The 27554-nt window shown below is 49.8% G+C and overlaps 1 protein-coding gene across 2 annotated transcripts in view; it reads left to right on the top strand.

The window, feature by feature from the left end:
* Positions 1–5164: 5164 nt before the first annotated feature.
* The window catches only part of IGSF3 (immunoglobulin superfamily member 3), a 100260-nt gene continuing 77870 nt past the window's right edge, over positions 5165–27554 (top strand). For both annotated transcript variants that reach the window (XM_040582958.1, XM_040582957.1), the window contains exon 1: positions 5165–5611. In XM_040582958.1, coding sequence (XP_040438892.1) covers positions 5569–5611 — 43 coding nt within the window. In that variant the 5' untranslated portion in view covers positions 5165–5568. The remainder of the gene's footprint in view (positions 5612–27554) is intronic.

The following is a 27554-nucleotide window of genomic DNA, read 5'->3' as shown; positions in this document are numbered from 1 at the left end:
TCCTGCCACCGAAGGGCTCTCTGCCCCTGTAATTTGTGCATTGCCCATGTCAGGACAGAGACATTTTACCACTGTGGCACAGGACGATAGTCTCTTAGTCTGCGTTCTGCCTGCCCTTAGCAGATGAGCGATGCAGCAGCTGAACTCCATAAAACACAGCGTTTGAGAATTAAATCAGGAACAAACAAAGCTTTGCATTACTCTACAGCACTTTGATCTCACGGATCCTGAAGTGTGCACCAAGTTGCGCTGTTGCTCCAGCTGCATCTGAGGGGACATGTGGGAGGACTTCTGCAGCTCTTTAGCAGGGGGTTGAAGCCAGAGCTGACCATCAGCCCAGCACTGCAGCACCAGCCCTCTCCCCTGCACCAGCTTTGCCCAGCCCGGGAGCGAGCTGGCAGGGGTGTTGGAGAAGGTGGGAGCACTGTATCTAGTCAGGTAGTTGCCTTGCCTCTGGCTGTCTTCATCTTCAGGAAACATCTTTTGCTCTGACATACTCCAAAGCTTGAATCTGCTGCATTTTTCTCAGCAAGATGTTTCCCTAATGTCATTTCCCAAGCTGGTAGTGTAATGTTTTTCCTCACAGATAGATCATAACCTCAGGCGGAGTGCAACTTCAGACATGGGTACATTTATGAAAAAATTGGCATACTCTTCTGTCAAGCAACAGTTAAAAGAAAATCTGCAAAGGGATTAGCTGCCATACACTCTGGGGCTTGCTGACAGATGTCCTGAAAATCTGGAAATGTGTCGATCTATCTTTACACAGGGTTGGGTTTTTTTTGTTCTCCCTCCTTCTCCCTCTCCTCGTCCTTCTGCCCAGGGCACACAAATGGGAATTCCTTCATGTCCATGGGGCTGCCTGGGAACTGCCTTGGTGCCATCTGCAGACCGGCATACTGGTCCTGGGATGCAACCTAGGCTGAGCTAGACCCAAAACCTCAGTCTAGTTACAGATGCCAGCTTCCCTACAACAGCAGCACTGCTGCTTGTGCCAGGGCAGTTAGGATTTTCTCTCTGTTCCAAATGCAACCTCTCAGCTCATTTTAAAGGAACTTAAATGTTGGCCATTAAATATAAATGTCTTCTTTCTCCTCTGGGTGAAACTGATGTTCAAAACTTCACAGTGTAAATAAGGCCTGGAGAAAATGTTTTATGCAATCTTTCCATCAAACTAAACCGGCTCTGGCCATTCCTCCCTGCTTTATTGGGAGCTCTAGGTGTGCCTCCTCCCCCTTTCAAAAGTGGTGGAGGAGCTTTGACCTTCCCCCAAGCCCATCTTCAGGCTTGGCGTAGCCACAAGACCCGGAGTTCTGTGGACTGTGTGGCATGTGATCTCGGGCAAATCACATGGGGTGGTTGTTTTTGAAAGTGCTTTCTGTTACTGGATGGTTTGATTCTGACTGCTCAATTTGAAACGCTCAGGTGGCCTCTGAGAGGAGGGGGGTGCAGATGCACACCTCCCCTCTCCGGACAATCCAGCTTTTTCAGCTGTTCCCCAGCTCTGGCTGGAGTCACTGCCCTCAGGGAGGGAGTCACTCCCACAGCTGCAGTTAAATCTCCCCCTCCTCTTTTTTCCCATCCCTCTTTTCCTCCTGCACAGGAAGGAAATCGCTCCCCCTGACTTGCGGAGGAGTCAGGAGCCTCCTGCTTTGCTGAAAACAAGACAGGGGCCCGCCTGGCTTGGTTGGGCCCAGACCCCTCTTTGCTATACTCTGCAACCATTAGCCACGCAGGTTACTGCCTGCTCCAAAATCTAAAGGTTGCAAATCTATTTTGTGCCTCTCTCCCTCCCCTGCCTGCTGATCAGAGGAGTGGGGTAAATACCCACTGGGTCCAGTACTTGGAGGGTGTGCAGCGTTTTGACCTGAAGAAAGACCGGCATTCTTACTGCATAACGTACATATGATGTATTTCTGCCAAACTTTTTTTCTTTGAGGGCTGGACAATAGTCTAACTTCACTCTTCACCTGTGGGTCAAGGGAAGCATGTGCACGTCACACAACTTGCGTGTTCAGAGTCTGGATGCTGATGTCACCTTGCTTCCCTAGGGCAAAGGATGCAGATCTCAGTCACAGCTGTTGTATTACAGTCAGCGCCGGCAGCCCAGAGGTTTGGAAGACTCTACCCTGGTGGCCCTTGGTCACACACCAGCACCTGTTGGTTGTGCTTCTCCTGCTAGAAAAGGCAGGGACGATGACGGGAAGCACCCGTGACTTGGTATGAGCAGGAAGCAGCTCAGCAAACGGCGGCACATGGGGTGGTTTGCCCCCTGCCCCAAGAGCGAGCTCCCGCTGTCCGGCCTCTATATCTGCCTGCCAAGGCGAGAAACGGGGAAGCAAGCCTCAGCAGACTGCTGGCAGTGACTGAGCAACAAGAAAGGTGGTGGTGTGGGTTGTGACCTAATGTATATATCATCAGCATCGCTTGAGTCACGCCCGTCTGCCTCCAGCTATTACAGCGAGCCCTCTGCCAAAGAGCAACCGCATGGCCTGACCGAAATGATCCGACTGCTGCTGGGGATGGCGCTCCTGAATGACTCAGTTGTGCTGGGAGTACAAGGCAGCCCAGATCTGTCTTCCTGGAAAGCTGCTTCGCAGCACCCTTGTGCTTGAAACAGTTTTGTCTTTGCGGCAATTGTGGCGTTCGTTCCCATTCAGCCACATGAATAAGCCACGTGGATGGACAGACATCCGCAGGGAGTCGGAGTCCCACCGCAGGAGCTCGAAATGCTGGAGTCAAGCCTGAGGGAGGGCTGGATGCCTCCCTAGGTTTGAGAAAGTCTCCCTGCCCGAGCCTCAGTTTCCCCACTGATGCAGGAGTAAGGCCAATGTTTTCCTCAGAAGACCAGAGAGTGTTTGGGAAGTCTCTGAAGAAGGGCACTCGTGAACACCAAGCTATTTTTACTATTGGGGTCAGGGAGGAGAACACGTGCAAAGGTGATGAAGCTTTTGAAACACAGGTTCCCATTAATAGTCTTTAGCACACACAGTTCTTATTATAATCTAATTTGACTGCAATTGGATTAATCTTATAATGCTATAATGTCATTTCCATGGTCTTTTTATATTTTTATTGTTACTATGCATTAATGCAATACCCTGCAAGAGCTCTGAGAAGAGGATGTGAGTTTAGGGAATCTCTGATAACATTTTTGCAGGGCATTTTTATGCTTCTGTTAGACTCGTACACTGTAAAGTCACGCAGTGCCTGGAAACAGCAAGAATGCACCTAAATTCATCTTGAATTATCTTCTGACAGGCTCCACTGGCAAAAGCGATGTATTCAGAGCCAAGAAACCAGCAGTCCGCTCCCGACTTGTCCCTGACCTGCGCCAGGAGCTCACCTGAATCATGTCAGTGTTTTCCTCCCCATGTCTTCAGATGGAGATGGAAATAATTTGTCCATATAGGAATGTAGTGGGTCTGTGGTCTATATCCCTTGTCATCTAGAAAAGCCTTATATTACCAAGCTTTAATGCTTCCTTTTTATTGAGCTTATCCTGAAAAAAAGCGTTTTTTCCTGCCTGTGCCCTGCATTTCTCAATTTGCCTTTTTTTTTCTTTTGCTATTATTTATTTCTCTAGTTATACATCTTTTGAAGCATTAGAGTAAATGATCTTTATCCTGCATCCATTTAAGGATGCTGGAAGTTTACTTCCAAGTAGCCCCACAGTGCTTGCTCTAAATACTCATGGGCTTGTCTGTGAGGACTTAGAATAAGAGACTGCATGTGAAAAATACTGAGCAAGCTGAGCGATATCACACTGGGTGACGTTTCAGCCCTCAAATCACCTAAGAGAAAAGGCAAATAGACTGGTATTTTCTATCAACTCTTATCATCACCTCTGTTCCTTTTCCAAGTCTCACTTGAAGGCAGTCTTGATGTAATTAAAGCTTAAGGGCCAAAGCGTGAGTTTCATTTTCAGTGCAAATACAACGCTAACCCTTTCTCTCCCACACGTCTCTGGTTATTCTTTGGCTCCTCTGTTCAGGGAGCATGACAAAGCTGCAAATTAAACCTCCCACTCCGAAAATGGCGTGGCTTAACATTATTAGCCTGCAGAAACAGAATTTGCTGGGTCACCAGGAGTTGGCTACCAATGCATCTGCCACGACAGCCACATTGGGAAGCGAGTCCATATGGTAATACAGACAGCTTGTGACTTCTGCTGGGTACAGCTTCTAAGGACTTGGCATCTTCTATTAGACATCCTGGGTTTGTGCTGGTTTCTGCCTTTCTGTGGCACAGAAGAGTTGGGTTCCTACACCTGCACCACCAAGACTTCATTGGGGGCTCTGTGCATAGGCAGAAGGGTCTCCTGAGAAGGGTCCTTGCAGGACTGGAGCACTAGAAGGGTACCTGACTTGCCATTGCTGTCACCCCTGGCCTCTTTTCTTATTTGTCTGAGCAAACAAGCAACTGGGGGTTTCGTTTGCAAGGACATTTGAACACCTGCAGCCTTGAGAAGGGCTTTCTCATTCATCTTTTATTTACAAACAACATCAACCCCAGTCCCCAGCACTGCCATATTTACGCATTTCAGCGTTTCTTGGATGTACTTTTGATGCATTTCTGCCGTTGACACATTGCAGTGCTGATTGCCTGGGCAGCATCCCAAGTGCAGCAGTGCCTGCTCACTGGGGGGGGATCACATCTGGCAACCGGGCATTAACGCCAGCCCTGGATTCGGGTCTCCGTTACAGCGCATCGCAGCGGGACGGTCACGAGTTGGTCAAAACTTGGAAAGCCCGGCTGTTATTTTTGGTTTGCATGGGAACAAAAGCGAGCGTTTATGCCCGTTCCCAAGAAGCCGGGTTCCCAGGAGCGCCCGAGGACTCGCTTCTTCCCTTAAAACAAAGGAACCCGGGCTTATCCCTGCGCTCTTTAACGACCCCGGTTCAGCCGCGGCCCCGCCGCCCCACGGCACAGCCCTTCCCGAGCCGCCCCCGGCCGGGCCGGAGTGCCCCTGCCGCCGCCGCGGCCGCGCAGCGCCCTGCCCGCCGCCCGGGGGCTGCCCGCCCCCCGCGCCTGCTGCCGGGGGGAGCGGGCGGCGGCGGGGCGGGGCGGGCCGGGGGCGGAGTTTGGCGGCGCGGAGGAAGCGCCGGGCACCCCGCGGTGGCGGCGGCGGCGGCAGCAGCGCGGGGCGGGCGGGCGGGCGGGCAGGTGAGGGCGGCGGGCCGCGGCAAGCCGGGGGGCGCGGCGCCCCGTTCCCGTTCACAACTTTTCGGGGTGGGGTCTTTTTGTTGCTGCTCCGTGCCACCCCACTTCCCTGATTTTTTTATATATTTTTTTTTTCCCCGCTCCGCGGACGAGGCGATTGCTCCCCGTCCTCCTGCCTCACCCCCGGGAGCCGTCGGCGGGGAGCGGAGCGGCGGGGAGGGGAGGCGCGGCGGCCGCCCCGCTGCGGGGGCGATGCCCCCGCCCGCCTTGGCGCCTCCCCGTGCCGGCCCCGCCGCCTTCCCTTTGTGCCGCCGGGCCCGGCGCGACGCCTGCCCCGGGAGCCGGCGCCCCGCGGCGCCCCTCGGCGGGAGGTAAGGGCGGCCGCCGCCCCGCGCCCCGGCAGCCATGCGGACCCTGCGGCCGCAGCTGGCCTCCCTCCTCCTCCTCGGTAAGTGCCGGTGACCGGCGGGGGCGGGACGGGACCGGGGGTCCGCCGGGCGGGTCGGGACGGGACGGGACCCCCGGCGGCTGCGCTGCCTCCGGGAGGGTCACCCGTGCCGAAATCACCCAGCGCCTTCCCGCGGAGTTCTCGCCGCCCGCACTGTGCCTGCGGTCGGAGGTGGGGGGTGGGATAAATATATACGTATATATATGTACATGTACAATAAGGCAGGGTTCGCTCTCCACCCGCCGTACCCCGGTGACCGTTCTGGCCGAGCCCCGGGGCGCGGCGCGGGCTCCGGCCGGGGCTGGGAGCGGAGGGGGCGGGCGGCTCCGCTCTGGGCACCGGCACCAACTTGGGGGGCAGCGAACGGCGCGGGGCTGCGCCCTGCCGGGGTCGGGGCACGGCTCGGAGGGGGACCGTGAGGGCTGGGAGTTGCGGGTGGGTGTTGAGCACAATGAAAGCAAGAGAAAATGCCCGGGGTAAGGTGGGCTGCAGAAACAAAGTCCTCCTCTTGGCTCTCGAAGAGTACGTTGAAACGTAGAGGGGAAGGAGAAATGCATTTTGAATGCTTTGTGCTGTCTCTGCGAACTCCTCCTGTACCCCTTTCCCCTCCTGCCGGCGTTTCATACCCTGCGGACCGTTCGTTCGGCGTGTTTATGTCCCATCCCGCGAGTGCCTGCCCGGGGGGAAACGTACGCGGTTTTGTAACGTCCTTTGGGACCCCGCTGCTGGGTGAGGGGTGCTGGAGCAATGCAAGATCCCTTACTACGAATTTGGGACAAGCCGGACACCAGACAATTAGAAAGCCGCTTAGGGTTTTCTTTGAGGCAGCCCGATGTGCCTGGCTTAGTGCTGGTGGAAAATACAGCGCGGCACCCTCATGCTGCTCTCTGCCCGGGTATGCACAGGGCAACCTCGGAGTTGTTTTGATTTGCCTTTTCGTCGGTGAGATTTTCTGCTGGCTTGAATGTTATTGAGGAAAGAAGCAGCAAGGCTGGCATCTTTACTGTCTTGAGAATTGCCACATGCCTGCTCTGCCAATTTGGAAATGTCTTTACTTGAATCAGTTGTGCTTCCATGTCTCTTAATTTGCTTGTGTGTGTGGTTTTTCATGCTCTGTATCTGTCTTTAGGAAACAGAAATGACTCTTCGAAATGGTTTGGGAGGAGGTTCAAACTTCCCTTAACCAGTAGCTTTCTTCCTTGGGTTCCCTGGAAAAAAAATAAAAATACAAACCATCTTAAAGCTAAGTTTATCCAGGGTGACTTTGCTGCGCGAGTACAGGCAGTCTGTTGTAGCCCGCAAGATGGGTGTAGACGAACGGCAGCCTCTTGCTGGCTTGGCTTCACACGCTCCATCTCTCCTGTTGAAGAACAATAACACTATTCTGGATTAACTCTTCCTAATATGGAGCGGGCGAGCAGTCGGTTGCCTGCACGCCACTCGGGAAGCGCACCCGGCTGCTGCGACGGCGTAGCAGCAGAGGGCATCCATCGTCTCGCCGAAGGCTTCCCGCAGCCGTACAGAAGTGGGACCCGCCAAGCCTGCGCTGTACACCCCGTGTCGGGGCGAACCGGGTGCCTGGCCGGCTGCCGAGGCCGCCCCCGACTCTCCGCTTGCGGGAATTGGCTCTCTGGGTTTGACCTAAAACTGGCTCTTCCACGTGCCTTCACCCTCCCCCAGGGGATGAGCTGCGAGGTGTCTTCTGTCACTTGAAGAATCGGTTGCTTTTCAGTGGTCCCCAAATCCCACGGATGTATCTAGTTTGTAAAAATGGTTTGCTGGCCTCCTTGTGTTAAATGTGAGCTGTTTTTAACAGCAGGCAGCGTACCACGTGCGTGCTTGGAGTTAGTTTTCTTTTGCTGTTTTTCACCTGGATTTCTTCAAACAGTTCATCTGCATCTGCCCATCTGTTGGTTTGTAACAAAACAGGGATGTGTGATCGGTGTGAAAGCCTCGGGTTGCAGAGAAGTGCTTTAGGTTGCTGTTAGTAACACTGAGACATCGGTTGACTTAGTGGGGAAGAGGCTGGAATAAAAAGCCTTATTTTGTAACGTAAATCTCTGACTGGCTAGAAAAGGACTGTTGCTTTCCAAACAAGTAATGATAATGCTAGACTATACGGATAAGGTTCTATGGCTTGGGTATGCAGAAAAAGAAATACAACTCAATTTTTCCTTATCCTTTTGCAAACTCAGGAGAATCGCTGAAGGAGGAATTGTGGTTACGGCAAGAGCTGGTGGATGATTTAATATAGTATATATCAAGCATTAACTAGCTACCAGAATCCAAGTAACTGCAAAACCAGGGTTTGAAAACCCACATCTGGCATGTGGGTCTAACGTTTGTAGATCTCTGCTGTTTTTTCCCTTCTTGCTGCAGTGTTTGTTACAGGGTTCTTTAAACAAGTGGCACTTCATCACAGCAAGTACAAAATGGGAAAATAGAGCAAGTGCCGTAAATAATACTGATGCAGCGATGAGACCATTAATACTTGTGCCAGCCAGTGCTAATCCTATGTGTAGTTTCAAGATTTACCTTCTTTTTGCCGGGGATGCAAAGTCTGATACTCCCCATATTTATAGTATAATATATAGGAAACACAATAGGCTTCTGGGGAATGCTGAATTCATTCACGTCGGTGACTGGTTTATGAATAGTTCTGCTTTTGAGTCTCCTGCAGTCTCCAGAATACCACCTGTGAATGCAATTTACAGCTCTTTGTGTTCAAACATTGCATATGTATATATGTACATAGGCTCATTACCCTCTTCCTCTCTCTATTCATGCATAGTAATTGGTGATTTATTTGCGATTCCTAGAGGGGAGTAGAGCCTGCGTGCAAGTTCTTGAAACTGCAGCTCACTTGTAAATGGCACGTTGGAGTGAAATAATGATGCGGAGGTGACTCTTGGAGAAAGAAGGGATGATCTTGAAGGCCTGTCTCCTGGAGGGGAGGGGGTGCTGGCTGGGGAACAGCAGTGTGCAGTTGACTGCTGTTGGGGTTCTCTGCTGTCGCACCCTGCTGCTCTCCTGCTGCCTGCCCAGGCACGGGCGCCGAGGGGGTCGGTGGCTGGCACGCAAGCCTAGCTGCGCTAGAGCTGAAGGCTGCTTGGCTGAAGGGGAGCAGGCGGAGAAAATGGCAGAGTGGGTGTTTGCACACACGGGGTTTGGGGTGGTTTTTGTTTACCAAAGCTAGCAACCCAGGAATGTTGCTGGCGCCTCATCTGCTCCTCGATGCGTTGTTAGCAGCAGTGGCCAAGATCGTGCTTTCTCCATCTGCGTCTGTCCGAAGTCCTCCGCCTCGAGCTTCGTTTTGCCAGCTGATTGTGCTGCTTTCACCCCTGTGTTTGCTGCCTCTGGATCACTGTGGTGTGTGGTGCTGGACCTAGACTGATCCCAGGTGGGCTGTAGCTCGGCTTCTTTTGGGGAGTGTGTTGGATGGGGGCTCTACAGGTGTCCCTGGCTGTTGCCTCATTTCTCCATGCGGTTCAGCCGGCCCTCTGCGTTTCCTGAGCGTGATGGGAAGCTGCTGCAACCGTCGGTGCCGGGCTGGCAGGCTCCGGTCTTGCGCATCCCCAAATGTAGTTTTTCATGGGGTGACTCCCTCCCTGCAGTCTTGGCCAGACCACCTGACATCCTGAGGCTCCTGCAAATCCTGTTTATTTACACAGGAGGTTTTGGTTTATGCGAATTGTCGTCTTTTAGTTGACCTTCCGTCAACTTAGATGTCTTTATTAAAGCAATTTTTATTGTAAATCGAATGTGTACTTGGAACACTTTTACCAGACCCATTATACAAAGTGGAAGGTAGAATAAACAGCGCTGCAGACCACAGGGAGAGGGGTGAGAGAGACCGTGTCATAGGGAGAGCATCACTTCTGTGTTGGGAGGCTTATGGAATTTTTTGGACCAGGAAACCACCTTTTTTTTTTTTTTTTTTTTTAATTCTTTTAAAGTTCTTGCTTTTGGTCTCTCTTGGCTTCTTTCTTACCCCTACGTAATCAGTCATGGATTCCGCCGTTGACCTAAAGCTCATACAGTTTAGTACGAAGCCAGAGGTGTTTTAGTTTGTTGGAAGTCAGATGAATTGGAGTGCTGTGACCAGAAAGAGTGCTCCTCACTGACTGTTAGCAATCTGCAGACCCTGCCCAGGAACTTGCAGCACCAGGAGAATTGCCTCAAAGGAAGGGGGGAAACTTTTCAAGCACAATTGGGTTTTCTTCTTGTTTTTAGGGTTCCTCTGCTTGTGATTTGACGTGTGTACTAGTATCAAGGACATTTAGGCCCTCCAGCCAGTGTCTGGAAAACTGCAGTATTGTGATTTGCCTCTGGCTCTTAAGTTGCTAAATACTCCTTAATGATAACCTGCTAAATGGGTTTTGACTCCATTTTTATATTGGCATCTCTTTCCTAGTCATGTAAAATCCTCTTAAGGAATAGTTTTCTGGTTAAATGTTAGGAGACGTTTAGCATCTGTTTCTTATCAGCTATGGAGAGACTAAAATGGAGCCTTTCCTGACAAAGCGGGTTTTGATCAAATTGCAAGGCAAAGAAATTGGGTCTGCAGCTGCCTTTGGTGGGTCTAGGATGTCTGCATGCATATATGTCATTTCCAGCTCTAACCTGTTGCTCACCTTGTCTCTGTCAGTGTACTAAGAACATGTTTCCAGTGATGTATGTTAGTAAGCTTTTTGTCATTAGAAGGTTTAATTAGCAAATGGCAATGAGACAAGAGGAAATCTTGCCTTTCTAGCTGCTGCAAAAGTCACATTTCAGTAAGTAATTGAAGATGAGCACAAAACCAGATCATCTCAGCTAAGTGATGCAAAGCTTTTCTCAAAAAAGGGAGAGTCTTGGACACTCGGGGCTTCTGCTGTTGCTGCACAGTACTTGCACAAATGCAAAAAAGCAGGGCTGCTCTTTGAAAGGAGTTGTTCCTGCCCAGCATGGGGAGGGAAGGGTGTGGGCCAGGGTGCTCATATGTGGAACTGGTTGGGGGGACTTGCTTGGTCCGGAAACTAACATGGCAAACCCAGTAAGTACATAGAGGGATTGGGGGGCTTGTCTGACTTGCAAGTAGATCCATTTTTCACGTGATCCTCCAGATGTTTATGGGGCCTGTGGAAAGGGGGGTACTGGGGAGGCAGGTAGCTGGAGGGCATGGGGAGTTCGTTTGGCTGGGTTACCCCAGTCTGCTGTTCATGCACCAGGGCCTTGGTACCGTGGGTCCAGGGTGTGCAGCCGGTTGCTCAGCCCTGCCAAACGAGTGAGTTGAACCCAGTGTTTGACCACAGCCACTGTCCTAACTATTACCAGCTTCTGACAGAGGCTGCCCACTCTGCCCTGCATAGCATTTATTCTGCGGCTTCTGCCTGGAGCCATTGCCTGTACACTCCTAAGGCTCCTTCTTGCTGATTTTACTCTGCTGCTGGTGGTTCCTTGGTGTTCCCAGGTCCATTTGCTGCTCTTGCCGAGCAGTGGTCCTCTGGGAGGGAAGAGCTGGCCCACTGTTAATTGGAAGAGTAGGAAAAAGGTGGGCCAAGGGAAAGCGTAAGGAGAAGGAAGGTGAAGAACCCAGCTGTTAAGATAGATGAGAACAGGCTCTGGAGGATGGATCTTGCCAAATGCTAGGCCTTCCACCGCACACGCATCTTTTAAAGCATCAAAGACTCCCAAATACCAAAGAAACTGAGATAGTGAGGATCTGTCTGTATTTGTTGTCTTGTTCCTGAGCGATGTACCTGCCACCCTTCTTGGCTGCCTTCTGCTTTCGTACCAAGCTATTGATTCCATTTGGGACTTGAAAAATCATCTAGCGCCTCTGTCTCTTCTGATCTTGGCGGCCGTAAGAAATCTTTGCCAGTCAGAAAGGACTGACACTGCTGTGGAAGTGCAGGAATAAGGAGATTCCTCTGCAGTTTCTGGCAACAAAGTTGGCCCCGTCAGGGTAGCAGAAACCATCAGGTTCCACAGCATATGCTGCAGAGCCACACGCGCGCAGCTGCACAGCCATTAGCACCGCCGAGCGTTAAGAGTGATGCCTGTTGGTTGGTGTCCTGGGTTTTGTTGTTCCAGCCCTTGCAAAACAGCTCATCGGGGTCTGAACAAGCTTGGAGGTGATTTTGATGTACAGCTGTGGTGGCACTGCTAATTCTTCGTTTTGTTTGAGCTAGTGGCATAAGTCTGGAGTTGGTGTCATTTGGTGTTCCCTACCCTGTGCAAAAAAGTAGATAGCTTTGCTTCCCAGCAAATGCGTTCTGCTCTGGAGTCACTGTGGTTACAGGGGAATAGTGGGGATTAGGTGATGCATCTAGGCTTTTGGGGGATTTTCTTGTTTGTTTTCTTGGTGATTGTTTTCCCCCTGCTGCTACATCCCTGAGTTCTCTGCCTGAGGCACTCTGTCACTTTTATGGCTTTTGGGCTTTTTATGGAAATTGAGAAGCTTGTTAAAGGGAGCTGGGAACACAGGGTGAGGTAGATGTGTTTTTCTATGGAGTCTGAATTGTTAAATGTTTGTTCTGGTTTTGAGAGTATCTTGGCACTGACCCAGGCTGCTGTGTGAAATGGATGGTTTCTGAAGCCTTTAGAGAGGTGGAGGCTTGGAGATGAGATACTGAGCCCCAAAAAAAGCGAAAAAGTTTTTCTTTGTCTTTCAGGGAGAGAAGGGCTCTGATCTCTCGTTATCAAGATATCAAGATTTGAATGCTTAGAAGAAGATTTAGCCTTTCTTGAGGAATCTTTCTATCTCCATTCAACATCATTGGGAGACGCAGGAATCTCCCCAGGTTCCTCCAAACTTCTCTGAAAGTGGAGCTGGGCCTTGAATAAGAGTCACAGGAGAAGGCAGGTGCTTGTTGCCAGAAGTCGTCCAGAAGCTCTTCACTCCAGAAAACCGTAGTGCTGGAATCTGGCACTTATTAACTCGCGTTACCGGGTACCTAGGATCTAGCCAAAGGGCTGTGGCTGGCTGCCAGGCTGAAATTACCAACCTGGGTGTCAGGCCTTGTTGGTTCCTTCTTGCTAGCTTGAAATAGGAGCTCCCAACAAGCGTGTGTGCCAGCCCTTCTCCTAGTCATGTTTCTTACAGCTTTGTAAAGTGTTCGAGGTAATTATAGTACTTACTAATATTTATTCTCTTCTAAGCAATTATCTGAATGCATTTATCTCTGGTGTGCTTTCAAAGTACTCTGCCCCCTCTCACAATATCATTTCATCTCCCTGGCTCAGTGCTTTCTGCTCCCTCCCTTCTCATACAGTCCTTGGGCCTCAGCTTCCTCCACCTCCTGAATATGCTGTCAAGCTTTGCTTTCCTCTACTGGAGGTTCCCGTACCCTGTCTTCCTACTCTGCTGTCTAATCCCGTTACGGAGGAGGGATGTTTGCTAGGTTTTGGAGGGGATGATTGCTTAACCGCCCTGCCAGGTGCTAAGGCGCTTTGCAACGAAGGGCATAGATACCAAGAGGAACTGGGCTGGCGTCATGCCATCTCCCAGCTTTCTGCTGACTGCTTATGGCCTGCAGACAATATCTTAAGAGCTCCTGCTGAAGGGTTTGACCTTTATGCCTGCAGTGTTATCTGGCGCCTACAGCTGGAGTCACAGCATGCAAATTCCAGTGCTTTCTTCTGACTTGTGATACGATTGTGTAGGCAAGTCACTCCGTCTCTGTTCTTGGCCCCTTGAAGTAGAGAGAGTGGCTTAAAAGGTGTCATGGGATTTTTACTTTTTTTTTTTTTTTTTTTTTTTTTGAGAAAAAAGTGCAGTGTTAGGGCTGAGGTTTTGCTTGCTGTTGTTGAGCTGCTTTTTTCTTAATACATGTTGGGAGCGTAGCATGGAAGAGATTGTTATGCCCTGATTGATTTCACTCGTGGTGTTAGGAAAAGAAGAAAATTGATTTGTACTTTGAGCTCTATGGTGTTACCCGCACAAGCTTTCTCGCTTATCGTACACTTATCGTATGTGAATGGGACCAGCCTCTTCTTGCCACCTTGTTAGGCTCGTGGGGCGTAGCCCATGTGACTGTAACTTGGAGCTGTTGTGATTCATTCCAGCCATCAGTGTTACAGCAGCACAGTTAATCTATGGGTCACTGGCATGTAAGGAGCTGTTACGTCTAATCAATCCCATGCCATGAGCTAGCTGGCAGTTAAATCTAATCCAGAGTCTGTAGCTGCCAAATGCTTTAAGTTGCCAAGCTCTTGCTCCTTTCTGCTGTAAATCAGGCAGACTTGAACAAGATCAGCTTCAGGTGCCCTGCCTGTGAGCAGGGATCAGAGTTCAGCCTCAGATGCCTGTATTGCAGAGGGGCAGAGGTTGTCCAGAGTCTGAAGGGCTGCAGGGTGGATGTAAATCTACCTGCTCATCTTCATATGTAGCTATCAAAACACCTTCCTTTTTCTCATCTAGCATCGCTGTTTCTCCCACCTCCTTCCCCTTGCCTGGATGTAAAGAGTGGTGTTCAGAGGTGGCCTCATGTACTGCCATTGTCATTAGAGCATACAGGGACCCTGCCTGTGTTCTTGCATGTGTTTAAGCCTTGCCTGAGATGCCTAGTTTTGTTGTCGTCTTTCCACTGCTCTCACACTGCACCCACTCCTCTTGAATTTCCCACTTGTGCACATAGGGTCCTTCTGCAGCTGCAGGTAAAACCCCTGTCCCTCCATAGCAAGAGCTCTCCCATGATGTGCTTGGACATACACCTTCTTCCACCGCTGAAAGTGCAAAGAGGTGAGTCTAAAAACCTGCTTCCTCTGCTTTTGTGGGGCAAGTCACGGGACATCATCCCATTTATCTTTTAAATAGAGTAACTTGGCAAAAGGAAAGGATGCAGGCTGCCAGTTGTTATACACATGTGTTTGCCATCTGTTTGCTTTGGCTTGTGTGCTCCCAGGGAGCTTGGCAGGGGACACTTGCTGCCCCGCAACCACCATGCGAAGGAAGGGCAGCAGTTATTCAGATTTGTGCTTGGGCTGACCTTTTTTTTCAGCCTTCGCAGGGGAGAAGGTGGCAGCAAATGTGTGGTGGGAAGGAGGCTGGTTTCCTTCTGGCAGAGGAAGCCATTTGAGACCACCCTGAGCTGAGTGGGGTGGTGTAGGGTGGGTGAAGGGGTCTGTCTCAAAGAGGTCTGTCGCCTCGTCTTGTAGGCGTGCCCATGCTGGGCTGGTGTCACCCTGCTTGTGGCTTTCATCTGGATCAAAAAGCTGTGTAGTTCAGTCTGCCCCTGTCTTTTGGCTGGCTTGTTTTGGGGGAGGATGTAGGGATGAGAGGGGTGAGCGCGAGCAAAGATTTACTGTGTGTCAAATACCTAATAGCTGCTCTAGCAGATCCACTGGGATGCGTTACTAAAAGCATCCTAATGGTCTTGATGTAATGGGTTTGAGCCTTGGAAACCCGACTGCTGGGAAGGGCGGCCCAGGTCTTTGTGCTTGGCTCCTGGAGGAGGAGGGCTGGATTCCCAGCAGGTGTCAGGGCAGGCAGCAGGAGCTGGCTCTTTGGGGTGCCAGTCCCTCCGTGAGATGGAGCTGGAGGGGAGCCACGTGCAGCACTTTGGCATGGCAAAGGAATGACTTGGGAGGCTTGGCCAAGCACCAACTACCGCTGTTACCTCGGAAATGTAGATTACCAGTGATTGCAGCTGCGTGGAGGCCAACTAATTCCCTAAAGAGATGTAATCTGAGGAAAGGGTAATTTTCTTTACAGAGACATCTGGGTGTTGGTGGAAAAGAGGGAGATGCACAGAGGAGCGTGGCCGTAGCTGAGGCCAGCAGCCTCTAAGCCTGGCTGCTGGCAGCACTTGTGGGAGGGAGAGGTACTGGGGGATGTGGCTCCCACCCCAGCTGTAGGAGCGGTACCCGGCTCTGCTGCTCCCATTTTTTCTAAGCACCACTGTTCCTGGCATCATCCAACCTCCTCCTCCTGGTACTGGCAGTGGCCTGGGAAGGAGGTGGGCTGTTCCTTGCCTGCAAAAATGATGGAAGCAAGGGTCACGTGAGAAGGGGAGGGTTCATCAGTCTTGGAAGATGCCAGTGGAGTCATGAAGACCCCTGAGATAGCAGGGGGTGATAAAGAAGGGGTAGAAATGAGGGCAACAAGAGATAGCAGCAATCCAGTTTTACAGTGGACGGGCAGACGTGCATATATGTTGTCCTGAAAGTGCTGCAGTAGAGGTTCGTTGTAGTTACTGGGGTGATCGGCATCAGTTTCTAAATCCTTCTCTGTATGTGTGATGTGAGTCTTGAGTGTGGGTAGGGTGAAGCGAGGCTTCTGGGGAAGTATGCTAGTGGGAGGCCAAAAATAAATTATCAAAAGAAAGAATTGAGAAATTAACAAAGCTAAACGGATGTATGCAGCTCCAAGAAAAGGGTGTCATGTTTGAAAGCATATTTTTGAAAATCCATTTGCTTAGTCATCTTACAGATAACTTCGCTATTTTTACCTTCTTTGCTCTGATGACACTTTGCTGTCTATATCATGGGTTTAGCATTAGCATTCTTTTCTAGCGTACAGGGAAAAATATATCTGCTAATTTTGAGTTGGCTTTGTAGAATTGCTCTACCTCTTGGCTGTGAAATAAGTAAAATACTGTTATTAAATTTATTTTAAAGGAGCATAGCTGGCATTATTTCCCTCCTAACCCTTTTTTTTTTTTTTTAACCCATCTCCCATGTCTGCAATCACATTTGAATAGAGAATATATTCTCCTGGCATTTCAAGTGTAGTAAGCGCTGTTCCTTCAACTCCCCCAAACAGAAAAGTAGTGATGTTTGGGTTCAGCACAGTAGTCTACTGGGGAATGAATGCAAGATCAAGGACATTTGCAGATTTTTATGTCTTTGTGTTTGCAGGGGCTGTGGCATTGCTAGCAGGTTGCTCACAAATGGTGGCTTAGATTACCTCTCTTGCAGGCTGTGAGATTTCATCTTGCCATTCCTATTTGATCTGCAAGTGGTGATGAGAGCTGTATACTCAAATTCAGAATTTCTGAGTAGCAGTCGGCAGTCATTAGGGCAGTGCTTAGACCCCAGAGGCTTTTTCTGTGTTTTCATCCTGTTTCAGTAACTGTGTCTCTTGTTATCTTGTTCCTGAATATTTTCTCTTGTAAGAGGAGACTGTTTGTTGCAACTGTTAAACCTCAAATGTCTTGAATTTCCCTTAGGGAAGAGGAGGAAAAATTGCTGAGGTTTCTGCGTAAGTAGACTATAGAAACACCTACGCGTCTCTCCCAAGTATACAGCCAGGAGGTATTGTTGGTGCTGTCCTAACCAGCCAATGGATGCTGGCTGGTTCAGCCTGTGATTCTTCCCTCTTGCTTGCTCGCTGTGTCGAAGGGGGTTTAGAGGGGGAGCTGGAGTTTCTTTTTTCTGTGACATGTGATGGTACTGGATGCCTCTAGTTGATTTTGTCAGAGCAGTGTAGCTAGGAGGTGTCAAAGGAAATTATGGATGTTTGTTCAGTCTCCTGGCTGGATATAAGCATGCGGGTTTTAGTGAAATGTGCGTTGAATAAACATTGGGTCAATCTCCTAAATGGAAACCGGTGTTGGGAGCTGTGCTTATCTTCATGGCAGGATTTTAAAAAAATGTTTGTAATGAGAAGAGTTTTGCACCCTGTGTTTGGTTCCCGTTGGTTCAGTGGTTTGTAGTGTTCCTCCTTGTGTTCCCTTTAAAGCCAGCCAGCCAGCCAGCCTTAGGAGAGGATTATCCAAGTAAAATTATCCGAAGCCTATGTTGCCGTCAGAGTTCCTTCTTTCCCCCTCTTCCGCGGTGCCGGTGGCTAACCCGGGCCCTGGCGTGACCACTGCCATACTAATGTGCTGGGGTCCCCCCGGCCTTGCTGGAGCTCCTCGGTCCCACCTGAGGAGATGGGCTGGGCGAGTGGGCCCGGCTGGAACCCCCAGAGCCCCTCGCTGGCAGCCCTGTCCCAGGAGGAGATGACTTTGTGCCTCCCCTGTCACGGCCTGGCCTGAGATGGAGATCTGTGGCAGGGTGTGCCACCGTCCCCCCACTCCCGACGCCCCCTCGGGTTGTCCTGCCTCCTCATCGGGAGGCCCAGGGGATGCGAATGTGGTGTTCCACACATAGGGCGGCTGTGGTGGGCCTGGGGGCACTGCCCCAGCCTGGGACATGGCTTTGGGCACCGGGGGTGGCTTTTGCGTGCTTTGGGACGTTTACCAGGAGCGGCCCTGTTGCAGTGGTGCCCCAGCCTTGCCTTGCTGGCTTGTGCAGGGCATTTAATTGCACCTCTGCGCACGGAGGTGGTATTCCATAGCTGCCACGGGCAGGTGCTTGTGAAGCTGTGCTAGTGGGTGTGTAATGCAACCGGTGTCAACCCTCACCGCTTGCAGTCCGCTGCAGTAAACTGGGGCGGTGGATGGCATCACAGCTCCTTTGGGAGCTCCTCTACCCAGCTTCCCGGCCCTGCCTGCCTCCCTCCCTTCTCCCTGTCTCTATACTGGTCTCCCCCAGCTCCATCAGTCCTCAACAGGTCTGGAGCATGTGTGGCATTTTGGTGTGGTATGTGTTATCTGTTCAACTTGCATCAGTCAGTCGCTGTTAAGGTTTATAATCAGGAGAAAATCTCTGGGGCACAGCTATTTACAGAAAAAAACAAACCACCCTTCCAGACTTGCATCAAACAAGAGTTTTATTCTCATTAATTGAATTCCTCTAGAGCCTGATAACTTGGGCATGTTGAAATCAGATAAATAAAAAGCCTCCCTCCCTGGTAGCTATGTAAGCCTTTCCTTAACTCCCTGATCAGAGGGGACTAGGCTTTGCTAAGTAAGTAGCTGAAGATCAAAACTTCTGTGTACGTCTGCTCATTGGGGAGTGTGGGCAGGAGGATGCTCGGTGTGGTTTATCAGCAGAGGGTTTCCCCCCCCCCCCCCCCCCCCCCTCCCTTTCTCAGTTAATTGGAAAAGATTTTTTTGTTTAGTGACAAATGCTGTTTAGTCACCCTCAGACACGTAGTCTGTGTCTAGAAACTGGGACTGTGCTTTCTTCCAGACCTTCAGCTAAACCTGCAGCCCTGCAAAGGGGCGAGTCTGCTCTTGCTGAAGTTGCGGTGTGTTGCCTTTGGAGCATCTCTTGGAGCCACGCTGCCCCATCTTGTCACATGGGTGACGAGATGTGTTGCTCTGGGAGGCGGGAGGGCGTTTGGACTTGTGCCTGAGGTGTGGTGTTGCTGAGCTGATGCTGTAACCCTGAAAAAATCCAACTCGCAGCTTTTTCCAGACTCAATACATCAAGTGAGACTTGCAGTCATTAAGGTCATGTCCCTTTCTCCATCACATCTCTTGCCTGTAGTTCTTGTCTCTGTGCCAAGGGCTGGGGCCCCTCTCGTTCAGCAAGTGCTGTTGGTTAGTCCAGGGTCGTTCCAGCCTGTGCCTAGATCACCCGTGCCGTAGCGAGGTACCTGGCTTGCCAGGCAGGCTTTTGCTTGTCTTGGTTTTCAGCCAACACCCCTCTCCCCCTTTGGGGTCTTTTTGCTTTTCCCCTCCCCTGCCACCCCTGGTGCCACCTTTCTTCTTGCACCCTGGTCTTGGATTTCCTCCCACCCCTCTTCTTTTGTCAGCATTTCTGTCCCATAGCTGTTTACACCACTGATGCAGTGGCATCTGCCCCCACCCCCCCGGGACACTTTTTCCGCCCTCTCTCCCATCTCCTGGCCCCACCATCTGCTGCCTCCGCTCCTGCTGTCGTGCAGTGCCATGAGGCCGGCATGAGCCCTCTGACCGCATCGACCTCCCCGTCTGGGAGTGCTCAGCTCCTTCCCTCTGTCTTGTTCCTATAAACCCTTTAACTTCTGCTTTGCTGAATGCTGCCAAGGGTACTTTCCCTCCCCTCCCAGCCTGGATAGCCCTTTCTCCACCTTCAGATTTGCTCCTCAAACCTTAGCGACTCTGCAAAGAGGACTGGCATATAAATAAGGGCCTGCCTTTACCTGGGGGGTTGCCCTGTACTCTTTTTCCTTCTCCGTGCTTTTCACGAAGTTAGATTTTTCTAACCTTTTTGCTTGCTTAAGGATCCCAGCTCATTTTCCCTTGTCTCTGCCATTTGCTTTGCTACTCATAGCCTCTCTCCCTCAGTGCAAAGCTGCTTTATCCCCTCCTCCTTCAGCAGCTGCTCTGTCCTCTGCAAGCCCCATGGGATGCTCTGTCTGGAGTTCTTGCCTCCCAGCTCTCCGCCAGTTTAGTCTGTCTCTGTGATTTACTTTGCAGGGGTTTTCTTAATAGAGCCCGCTGCTCTGCGTCGGAGTCGTGATCCAGCGTTACCTTCCTTGACTTAGCAGTTGCCCTTGCAGTAACTGGGTTTGGTCCCTTTTTGGAATGGTTTCCTTCGTGTCCCATTGTGTTTGCTGTCTCCTGCTTCTCTGACAGAGCCTTTTTTACATCCTTATAAACATACCTTGCCCAGCTTCAGGTTTGGGGTTGGTTTTTTTTTTTTTTTTTTTTTTTTTTGTGGTTGTTAAAGTGCCTATTCTGTGATGCTGGCCACCTCTTTGTACAGTCCTTGCCTCTTGATTTTATCCACTAATAAAAATTGGACTGGCTTCTCTCTGCTGATGTTACAAGATTGTATTTCTGTTCAAATTAAAATCTTGACCTCCATCTCGGGCACGCACTTGGGCGCATGTGCATGCACCTGAGTCCGCTTAAGAAGTGTAAGCTGCAGCACTTCCTATCCACCTCTGCCTCTGAAACTTGTTCGGTTTTTTTGGTTATCTGCTCATACCCCTAAACTCTGAAATTATTTCCTCCTCCTCTCCCTGCCAAATGCAAGATGCTTGTCTTGCCTTTAAAAGCTCTTCTTAGCCTTGTTCTACCTTGTCTTTTCTAGCACTTCATCCCTCTGTGTGGTGTTCGATTCCCAGCCTCTGCCTCTCCTTGGCTTTCCTCAGGCTGGGTTCCCAGAGAGGGGTTATCTGATCGGGCTGCCTCATCTACCGCCCCTTCCTGGATAACCTGGCAGCCCTTTGGCCAATTCCACGCAAATTTGATGGGAGTAGAGAGCTTGGAGATAAACGAGTTCCAGCAAGTCTTGTGAGGACTAGGTAGCTGAGTTCGGGAGGTGGGAGGGGGGTGGCAGCGGACTGACGGAGGCCGTTTTCCTCAGGGGCTGTAGCAGTGCCTCCGAATGGCTGTGCCAGCTGTAGGAGAAGCTCCAGCTGAAGCTTGCGGTCTGGTCATTAGTCTCAGGGACAGCCTCCCTCCTGAAGGCATGGGAAGCTAGGCTTCATTAAGTCTCCTGTTCTTCAGATTGTTTGCTACAAATGGTGGCTTGGCACCCTTTTCTTCCGATTGGGAGGTGCCTGCAGCGCTGCTTCACCTGATGCCTTGCCACAAGGCCTGGTAGAGACCACCCCCCATCAGGATCTGCCAGCGGAGAGAGACCACGGCACTTCTCACATGCTGCCTTGCTCTCCCCAGCCCCCCGGCCTCCCCTGACCCATCTGCTGCCTGTCTGAAGGTGCCGTTTCACAGTACCGCTGAGCTGGTGGAATATCCCAGCTGCTTATGAAAAGGGTTGTTTTCCTTCATCACCAAACCCCAAAGGAAAACGTGTTCTTGTTGTCTGAGTGGAAACAAGTAACTTTTTCCTTGGGTCATTCTTCTTTCGGTTCGTAGGGGCGTCAGGCATGGGGAGAGGAATGCGTTTGTTGCCAGGAATAAAGGGAGTGGGAAAGCAAGACTGCTTTTTTTTTTTTTTTTTTTTTTTTCCCCATCGCAGCTGGTACCTAGATCAGCTTAAGTGCGTTGTGAAAGCACATTTCTAAACTGAATTTCCTGAGATGAGGGTGTTTGTGCTGCTGTTCGTTCTGCAGGGGAGCGAGCGCAGTGAGGCTGCTCTGACTAGGTGCTTGGTGCTGAGCTAAGGTAAATAAGAGCCTATAGCGGTGGTGAATGCAGTCCTGTTGAAATGTCCTTCGTGGAGCACTTGAGGTTGGAAGGGACCTCTGGAGGTCACCTGGTCCAAGCCCGCTGCTCAAGCAGGGCCACCTAGAGCAGGTTGCTCCTGACCATGTGCAGACAGCTTTTGAGTATCTCCAGGGACAGAGACTCTACCACCTCTTGCGGTAACCTGTGCCAGTGCTCAGTCACCATCACAGTTAAAAAAAATAAATAATAATTTTTAAAAAATACTAAAAAAATAAAAAAGCTTTTATTGTACTTTCCAGCTGGTCAGTCCCCCCTAGCGCATGGGGTTGTGCCTCCCCAGGGAGGGGAATCGTATGTATCTGATTGTCCTTCTTACTCGTTGCTAATAGTAATGCGTTACGTTCCCTCTATGCACGCTCATTTATACCTTACTATTACTCTCAGTCTGGGAGGAAGAAACGTAAATGCTTCTGCATCTCTCTTTCTGTTTTTTGTTTTCCTTTCCAAAGACCAGGAAGTATCTGTCCTCCCATTTGAAACGGGAGCCTTGGTAATTTCGTGATAACTGCTGATAGTCTCTGTAGCATGTCAAACGAATAAATTACAGTGTAAGGAGACGAAGAGTTCTGACGTCTTAATTAGCAGTAAGAGGCAGCAGGTAGCTGAAGAATCTCCCTGGATCTGTGTCTCTTTTTCAAGGATGGTGTCTAACTGAATCACAGAGGTTTTGAGAGGCAGCATCTTGCTGGTGCTTAGTGAACAGAGGAGAAACCAGAAGAATCTGGAGCGGGGTGGCGATAGAAACTGTCTGCTGTTGTATGGCCATGCTTTGTATTCTTGTGGCACTTTATGTTGGGGTGGGAAAATTGTTTTTAGAGAAATGCATGCTTTTAACCAATACATTTGACTTCAGGGATAACTTAATTTGCTGTTTACCTGAAAGCTCTTTCTGCTGAAGAAGAGGTACATGATGGCAGCTTTGCCTTGCAAATTGGATGTTCTCCCATGCTAAATGGCCATGGCTGACAGGCGCAAATGTTTCTTCAGCTTGCCAGAAGGAAGCGAGAGAGATTGCTCGTGGCTGCATTCATTTGTAGATATTACACTTTATAACTTCTTGCAGTGCTATTTTTATAGAATGGTGTGCTCAAAAGGGGGAGGGGAGCAGGTGCAGAGCCCATGCCTGAGGGTGCAACTGGGGTCCTGGAGGAACAATGTGCTTTGGGAGGCAGGGAGGGATGTGCGACAGGGCAGTATGGCATCAGCTCTTCAAACCTGTCGGCATCTAACAAATTCTTGTGAAGTCTCTCTCCTTAGAAAACAAGCGATTTGGGGTTAAGCAATTCATAGATGGTAACTCAAGAGTGCTAATTTGAGGGTTGAAAAGGAGATGCTCTCGCCCAGCCCAGAAGAAAAAGCATGCAAGTGAAGGTCCTAGAGAACATTGGAGTGCTGAACTCGTAAATGTCATCCTTACCAAAGTAAGGGAAAACCTGTAGTCATTTGGAGGAAGAGGAGAGAAGCCAAATAAGCAACTTTCAGGAGTATGGAAAGATGGACCTGAACACTGGAGTTTCTCTTTGAAGGTGAAAGGCGGCACTTGGGTATGCTCCCGTCCTCCCATTTGTTTCAAATGCGGAGAGCAAGAAGCTTTGCTTTTCTTAAGGAAAAGCAAATTTTAGGGAAGGCAAGGAGCCAGGCTTCTGTGGATCAGAAGTATTTTGAGAGAACTCTTCATAAAGGCGAAGGAATTCCTTTAGTGACAGGCTGGGTAGTAAATGCTGTTGCCTTTTGACAAGGATAATGTGAAGGTGAGATTTGGGACTCTATACTCTTCTCTCCTGGGAGAATATTTTAAGCATCTGGGATGTTACGAAGTAAACTACAGCAGTAATAGGGGCATTCAGTTGTTTAATATTTGGAGGGAGTGCAGAGCATGCAGGAAAATGAAAAAAGAAGTGACATTAAAACATTATTGACTGTGAAACAAAATGAAGTTTATTATTGTCTGAGAGTGAGTGATCGCGCGGGGAATAACATTTGACAATTCTAAGAGTGAGCCTGGCTGTTGAACATGTAGGACCTGAAGACTAAAGGATGATAATAAAAAGAAATACAGAGGCTGCAGGGCATAATGAACTATGTCAGAAATTTCCTGCCTAGCTTTGTCGCTCAAACAATTTAATTTCCCCTCCTCTTGATAGGTTGGGAACACATACCAGCTAAGAGTTCAGCAGTCTGAAATTGTGGTGATGCTTCGTAGCTTTGGTACTAGCATGACAATGCTGGATCTTTTAGAGGTTTGGGAGCAGTACTAGAGACACCAGGGTAAATGGTGTGTCCGCACATGTATTTTAAGGGCTAAAAGAACAGGAGAAAAAAACACACATAGGAATCTTGGGAGACTTTGCTCTTTGTGCAAGTCTATACTAAATCTTACGGTGAGTACCTGTGGTTACAGCTTCAAAGCTCAGGCTGGGAAGGCAGTAACGAAGCCATCACTGCTTTTCATTGGAAAATATAAAACTAGGCATCGCCTTGGGCATTCCAGCAGGCCACTGTAAATGCTGCTGTGTGTTGTAGTGCTTAACCAGACCTGGAACCAGCAGTAGTGATGTAAGTCACTAGGGCATGTATTAAGTGGGCTGTAGGAAAGAAGAAACTCCTGAGGATAAGACACGAAGAGCAGTGCAAGTTAGAAGAAGTGCGTGGGCAGCCCAACACTTCCTGCCTGCATATTCCCAATATAAGTATTATCTGCCAGGGAGCTTCTGCTTGTGTATTTTTTCCTGTAATGATAAGCGTAATGATGGTATGCTATACAAAGTACACACTGACCTGAGAGCTGGAAAAGGGCTGGGAAGGTTCCGTTCTGACCGTGGAGGAAAAGAAATAGTTTATCAAACAGATTCACAGGATGGGCTCTATCTTAAGTACAGAAAAGAGAAGAGCCTGTGGTGCTGCTGGAGCTCTGTGCTGTTCTGTGGGGTTAGTCAAAACTGGTATCTCCTTTGGGAAATACAAGGATCTCGGATTATAAGGGACTCTCTCTCTCTCAGGATCTTTGCAGGAAAATAGTCAAACTATGATAAGCGGTAGGTGTGTTGCACAAAGATTTTTGAGCCCCCGACAGTTTTTTACCATTATGAATCTGAACCAGCAGGACAGTCAGCTCAGTCTTTCCCTTGTACATCAGCATGTGTTGTTATTCACCTTTTACATCAGGTACACCTTGATCCCCCAGCTTCTCCAAAGCCTGTGTGAAGTAAGGAGGCTGAGCACCACAAGCTGCCGAGCTCTGGGACCTGTGTGCAGAATGGTTGCCCTGCTGCCCTGCCGTCCTCCTTCCTTTTGTTTATGCAGGGTGGTGGTCTTTTCTCTGACCAGAAGTGTGGCTGGCTGACTTCTGGATGCTTGGCTCTGTGGTTTTTTGGTAAGGTTATAGCAGATTAAAGAGTAGTTACAGACTTTAGTGCAGCGAAGTAACTTCACATCACTTTCTAGTGGGATGATGGAGAGCTGTAGTACTGTAAGAACAGGGAGATCTTGTGTCATGCATCCCCTGGGGCAGGTTCGACTCCACCTGTGGTATTCCTGAAGAGGGTAAACGTTTGTCAGAGGGAGCTGTAGCATGAGAGAGTTCAGTCTCACAAAGCAGTCTCTCTGGTACCTCATTTTCCTTGCTGCTGGGAAGTTAAAAATATACCTAGCCCCCATGTCCAACCCGAATCTCTGTCGTTAAAGTCCAAGCCTATTGTTTCTTGTCTTCTCAGCGTTCAACGTAGATGATGCATTATTCCATCCTCCTGCCAGCATTTTTAGAAATTTAAATGTTGTGGTAATGGAGATGATCCATGGCTCAAGGACAGACCACTCTAAGGTGGCGTTAAAACTAACGTATTCTAACAATGCCTAATTGTAGACACAGAGAAGGAACTGTTAGAGGAATTGTGATATCCATGTAGTATGAGGCTTGCTTTAAAAGAAAGGGAAAAAAAAATCACAAGGGCAGATCACACTTAACACTGTGCAGCTGTAGAATACCAATGCCGTACTGTGGAAAGTAAGGAAGTCGTCTGTCAGTATAAGGACCAGATCTGAGAAGAACCAAAGGATGAAAAATGGCTCTGATCTTGGCTAGGGGGTTGGATGTCTGACTGGGTGCATAATTATAGCAGAGGTACAAGACCTCTTTTGCAGTCAGAACTTGGGAAGCAAGTCACAGGCCACAACAATCTATGGTGATTAAAAGAAATGTCACCTCTTTCATATTTATTGAAAACATTTTTCTTAAAAGACAGTAAACATCTGCTGTGGAAGTGAGCGGCTGCGAGATGGAGCAGCTAGCAGAGATGAGTGAAAGCAGTTGTGTTGGAAGAACAAAGAGCTTCATTGGCAGCTCCTGTCTCGTTTGCCCATGCTTTGATATTTCCCCACTGATTGTGATATTTCCATACCAATTATTATATAAATTGTTCCTGGCTGACCTCTCTACTTAGCCATCCTTAGTTGGCTCAGCAGTGGGAGGAATTTGAATGAGGAATGAATAGCTTTTTGAGTCGGTTCGGGAAGGACAGTCCATGATGCTGAGGTGGTGGGGTGGTGGCAGGAATGGAGAAGGAGGAGGAGGACAGGGGATCAGGCACCCTTGGCAGCACAACATCAAAGCAGAAAGGCGGAGGATAGGGACAGAGTCTTTCTGCAGGTGGCTCCAGGCAGCCTTTCAGTACAGTGAACTCTCTTGGCATGACAAAAAATACACCAAGCACAATACTGTATTTTCCCAGAATGAGGCTTTACAGTAATAAGGGTGGGGGGTGGTGGTACCACATGTTTTCTTCTGATAGCATTGTTTTTTTTCCATCTGGCAGCAGGTTGCAGTGTACAGAGATTGTCCCTGCTGTGACTCATTTATGCAAAAATTAAGCTCAAACCTAGTTTTTATTTGTGTGCGTTAACAAGAGAGTTCACGGGATAGCAGGTGCATGTTGCTAGAAGATTGTTTCTGTTTGGTCTTGTCTGTTGGGGCAGCCTCCCATAGGGATTACATTTGTCTTCGGCCGATGAAAAGTAAGACAGCTGCCTGGGGAAGTGTTCTTAGTGGTTGGACAACGGTGGGCTTGGAAGAGCCTTCTTGAAATACAGCACTGTTTTGTGGATATCAATCCCTGCTTTTTTTCTCTGGATTCCACAACAGGGCTAAGTAAGGGGCTGGTCTTGGCAAGAGATGCCTTTATGCTCCCCAGGGGACAGAAGGGAGAGAGGAAGGGCCATCCTTTGGGAAGCATCATGCCTAGGGGAGACTGAAAAATTAATCTGAATTAAGATGGAACATGAGCTTGGAGGATGTTAACTGTCCCTGAGCAACTCGCTGGAAGCAAAGACCTGTGCAGGGCATGATGCTCCTGTGTTGGGGTAGGGGAATGGAAACACTGAGGAGGAGCAGGTTGCAGGGGAGCCCTGCTTGCTGGGCCACAATTAACCATATGTGCCCTGTTACTTTGTGAACACAGCCAACGCACGAACTGCTGCAGCTCAAAGGCTGCTTCTGCCTGCCCTGCTGTTCCCCGTGGCCTGCTGCCCGTGAGCTGCAGGTGGTGGCATCGCCCCGCAGTGCTGCCATCCTTGGTGGTGGTGGGTTGCGAGTGTATGGGAGGCAGAAGGGAAGGAACAAATTAACAGCATCAGCTAATCAAGCAACAGAGCCCTTGAACTGGATGAAAATACTGTTCCCTTGTTGTGGGCGCAGCATCCTTTCCTCGCCCCGCAGTTGGAGTGGGGTGCAGGTATGCCTGCTGCCTCTATGGCCCTGCTCCAGGGCTGAAGGCGCTGAGCACAGCCGGAGGAAGACTGTGCTGGCACCTGCCTCACCGCAAGCCTTGCGGTGTCTTGAAGAGCAAGGGCCAGCCGGGTGGGGAGCCTGGGCTCCTGCGCTGCTCTTGCCTGAGCAAGCCCCAGACCTGCTGGAGGGCAGCAGTTGCCGCAGCCTGTGATGCACTTGGCGCCTGCACCTGCTCTTGGGTTGTGCGTGCCCAGAGCATCTCTCAAGCTAGGAAGTAGACGCTTTA

This window comes from Falco naumanni, chromosome 2 (genome assembly GCF_017639655.2).
Source record: "Falco naumanni isolate bFalNau1 chromosome 2, bFalNau1.pat, whole genome shotgun sequence".
Lineage (NCBI taxonomy): Eukaryota > Metazoa > Chordata > Aves > Falconiformes > Falconidae > Falco > Falco naumanni.
Note: the sequence above shows the minus strand (reverse complement) of the source record. Positions and strands in the feature narration are given on the sequence as shown.